General features: G+C 46.4%; 1 protein-coding gene across 2 annotated transcripts; it reads left to right on the forward strand.

Moving 5' to 3' along the window:
- The first annotated feature begins 200 nt into the window (after positions 1-200).
- LOC147632728 (uncharacterized) lies at positions 201-3,168 on the forward strand. Of its 2 annotated transcripts, none has more exons than XM_086807566.1 (3): positions 201-2,088; positions 2,180-2,275; positions 2,562-3,168. In XM_086807566.1, the coding sequence occupies exons 1-3, from the start codon at positions 855-857 to the stop codon at positions 2,591-2,593; spliced, it is 1,362 nt and encodes a 453-aa protein (XP_086663692.1). In that variant the 5' UTR covers positions 201-854; the 3' UTR covers positions 2,594-3,168. The 2 variants fall into 2 exon arrangements, with proteins under 2 accessions (XP_086663692.1, XP_086663691.1); XM_086807565.1 differs by having other exon boundaries at positions 211-2,088; positions 2,976-3,168.
- The last annotated feature ends 956 nt before the right edge of the window (positions 3,169-4,124 follow it).

Below are 4,124 nucleotides of genomic sequence, written 5' to 3' on the forward strand. Positions count from 1 at the left end.
TGTAGATGACAGGGTAAGAACATAGGCTTTTTGGTGTAGAGAGAGAAAAAAAACTCCTAGAATCGCTTGTTGATTTGTAGTGCAAAACAAGAAAGAGAAAGTCTATCATAACATAGAGAGAGAGAGAGAGAGAGAGAGAGAGAGTCTCTGCACGAGTATTGTTTTTTATAATTTGGATTTTCCAAACAGTGCTCTTTGGAGTTAACCAATGAATTATTCTTCGTCAAGCATCCTCTTTAAAGTATCTCATGTTCGCTAGATATGGCGGACTGTTGAACTTCTTCTTGCAGCGACGTGCGAGTCTCTCCGTATCCTCCTTTTCTGACACAGAAGTAGCCCTCCACGCCCTTTCTTGCACTCTCTGGCGATGGTGGGACCCTGAATCTGCACTGGCTCCGGATGGCTCCACAGGTTTTTCATAACTTACTTTGTCGCAATCTCCTTGCGGGTTTCGGCTATAGCTCAGCTCTAAGCTTCTCAGCACCCCCCATTGAGGTTTTCTGTTGTGAAGGTTTCCTGATCTCTGGCTATGGCAAAACCCTAGCGCAACATAGATTCCCTCGCCAAACTTGGATTCTGGGCAAGGCACAGAGTCTCCCCCTTCTGCCAAGCTTCTTTCTGGATCCGGCTATGGCGGAATGTTAGCAGGGGACAGCTGCTAAGGTTCTTTCTAGCGTTGGCTACGGGGAGAGTCCACGAGCTGCCGAGGTTCTTGCTAGCTTTGGGTATTCCCGAACCCTAGCACGGCACAGAACCTCCTAGATGCTAAGCTTCTTTCTAGCTTAGGCCATGGCAGAAACCCTAGCTATGGCGCACCTCTGATGCTGTCAGCCCTGCTTACCCTCGTCTAGGCCATGTCTCGCGGTACCATTGCTCACTACGGCTCCCGTAACTTGGACGCTTGCACTCTGCAACTCAATAGCTGGAGCCCATTTGTTGCCCCTTCAACGGCTATCGTTGCAGATCTTGATCAGTCGGCTGACTATGGAGGCGATGAACCCGCAAATGCGCTTGTCTTCGCAGGTGCATCTCCCACCATGCCTTTGGACGTCAAAGCAAGCAGATCAACTTCTTCTCCTGCTTTGCGTCTTGTCAAATGCTCCTTCAAGCAGATGATGAGCAAAAGTGTTGGCAGCGAACGGTTCCGATGGTCTTACCATCCTTTGAAAGGAGTCTCTTCTTCATTGGACCAGCAGGGCTTGGATCCCAGCAGTAACCCTAAATACATAAACCCTAACCGCAGAAACCCTAATTATGTGGAAATGACAGAAGAAACGGCTATCAGTGTGGACTGCCAAGGTTTGGATCTTGGAAGAAGCCCTAGCTGTGGAGATTTTGTCCACAATCAGGGTTTGGAATCTAGCAGAAGTCATAAAGACGTAGAAATGGCAGCAGCGATTTCGCCCACTTTAGGCGTCTATGGTTTAACAGGATACCTGACAGAGGAAACAGCACTGGTCAAGCAACATGATGCGTTGAATTCCAGAGACTGTGGCAAGCTCCCGATGCTCCCCCCTAGCCTAAGTGGCTGGAGCAGGAGGCACAAGCAGCTTTCCCGAGCTCTTGCAAGGGGGCTATGGCGATGGAAAGAGGGTTCTCGGGCCCGGAAAAGGCGGCGTAAAGGTGGATCCTCGCTGTCTGGCTCAGGTAGGAGCAGTGATTCACGGAGAGCAAGAATGTACACCTCTGATCCACCCACTGTGGGCGCTTCTGCTGCTTATGCTACTTGCTCTGACATTCCCATGCCCGGAACAGACTCAAGCGGGGAGCTTTTCTTTTACGGTGATGCTGGTGGTATCAGCTGGGATTCAGAATTTTCGCTGAGTGGGGAAGGAGTAGTTCACAGGAGAGATGGGGTAGATGTGTTTCATGCCTGGATTGTAAACGAAACTCAGAGTCTTGAATCTGGCTATGGCAGTGAACCTGGGTACCGAGGTGATGGAGAGCTTGGATATGAGGATGATGGTGTCACTGATGAGCAGGATGAAGAGGAGAGGGAGCAACTACGGCTAAGTCCTTGGAGAGAGAATGGCACTCGAGCGGTACTGTCAGTGGGCAGCATTTTTGAAAAGATTGCGGAAGAAGAAGGTGAGCAATGCCACCTATGTCTTAGTTGTTGCCTTACCCTCTATTTTCACCCATAAATGATATTGGCCGATCCATTTTTCTTTGCGTGCAGACATTATGGGTGATCCTACAAGCTCGAGTGAATCGAAAGTGCAGCATCGTTTGCGCAGACGGTGGCAGGACTGGAAGTCTCTTACAGGGCAGAGGAGTAGGCATTTTTGATTACTACTAATCTGGTTTTTCAGCAGATGTACATTGATTTGTGTATACTGTTAGAAGTAGTTAATATGCTGAAATGAAGTTTGTTCTTATTATGCTGCATATTATGAAAGCAAGCTGTACATAATTGCTTGTATGCATGCCTGCCCTGGCATTTTTATTTCAAGCACGTGAATGCAAACTTTTAGCTGTTGGTTCTTGACTAGCAATTACAAAGTTTAGCTTTGTAGGATTTTATGCACCTACAGTTTCATTGCTCTGCTGTTTTTTTCCAGGCTTTTTGGTGTTGTACTTTGGGTTTGTTTAAGGTATCTTGCAACCTCACTCCAAACCGGGGGCACAGTTCTGCTGCAGGGGACCTTGGTTGTGGGGTTTGACCAGCAGGCTAACTTGTAGTAACCCACCTGCAGGTAGAAGGCAGGAGGCAGCCAAGGCTTGTGTTGGCATTAATGTGGGCACAACTTGGGCAGCCCACAAGGTAGTTTTGGACCAGTTCCGGGCAGCCTAAGCATTTGCAGACCAGCCTGGCCTAGGAAATAAGGTTTGGGCACCTTTTTAGTGCAATGTAAACTGGTATGTGACTTTGTAGGGCTTGCAATGCTAGTTGGACAGGAATTTGTCTATAAATAGGCACCCAGCCCTCACTTAAATCATCATGTAATCTGCACTTAAAGCTCTTCAATGCATAGGGCTGCAGGGGATTGGAGAAGCAAGAAGAAGGATCTGGCAACCAGCATTTGCCTGAACAGTAGAGTTTGTTTGGAACTTGCTTGAAGAGTAGAGTTTTGACCTTGGGCTGAGATCAGCAGTTTGATCACATTCGCACTTTGAACTATCAATTGTATTTATTTTTTGTTTTCAATACAAGTATTAGATTAGGATCACTGTGTGTAATTGTGTTTGCAAGTCTTCCGCTAAGCCTCTTTCATCCCTAATAGTCTTATAGTTGGTATCAGAGTCTATGACTCTCATAGTTATTTATTTCTCACCATTCCATTTATGTTTCTTGACTAGGGATGGAACCCATTGCTTTAGGAGAGGGTTTGGGGAAAGATTAGATCTGTGCTAGTTTGGCCTAGATATCTGCACAATCTTCTTATCTAGCATCCATGTATGTTGTCTACTTGCTTTAGGAGTCATCTCAGGGGAGAATACTTAGGGTTTGGGAAGATTTAGTTTTCGATATCTTTTTTGAGTTCCAGTTTTTAGCGTTTCAGCATGGACACGGGTGATGATTGCTACCCATGCAGATGCCATTTGGATATTGAGGATGTATCGAAGAGAGGGCTAGTGCAAATGATCACCTTCAGAGCTAATCAGAAGTCCCTAGTGGTAACACAAACTCTAGCTCCACTCTACAAGCTCACAGGATTGCTTTGCCTGTCAGTGGCTCATTAAAGAGGGCAAGTCTTAAAACAAGCTACCAAGGAATTCACAAAGCTGTTCAAACTTCATCCAATGCGCTTTGTCATTCACATTGTGTGCACCGCTTGCTGAAAGGAAGCCATGAGAGCAATCGGTCACATTGGGTATGAGTGGGACTCTCGTGTGAATCAAGCTAAGAAGTGAGAAAGATGCACTGTAGCTAGAGATGGAGCAGTCGGCCAGCTTCTTGGGCATGTCATGGGCCTATAAAAGGCTAAGCCAAGCAATCATTTGGATTATCACACTCCCTATGGAGTGAGGTCTAGATTAGGGTTTTGTTTACCTTTTGGGAAGGCCTAAGGCAATAGACATGGTACCTTTTCTGTACCATTATATTGAAAATCTCTCTCTCTCTCTCTCTCTCTCTCTCTCTCTATTCTTTGTCTATGCTGATTGTTCTTGCATCAGAAACT

Source organism: Cibotium barometz, chromosome 13, assembly GCF_041138505.1.
Source record: "Cibotium barometz isolate CiBa-2024 chromosome 13, ASM4113850v1, whole genome shotgun sequence".
Taxonomy (NCBI): Eukaryota; Viridiplantae; Streptophyta; class Polypodiopsida; order Cyatheales; family Cibotiaceae; genus Cibotium; species Cibotium barometz.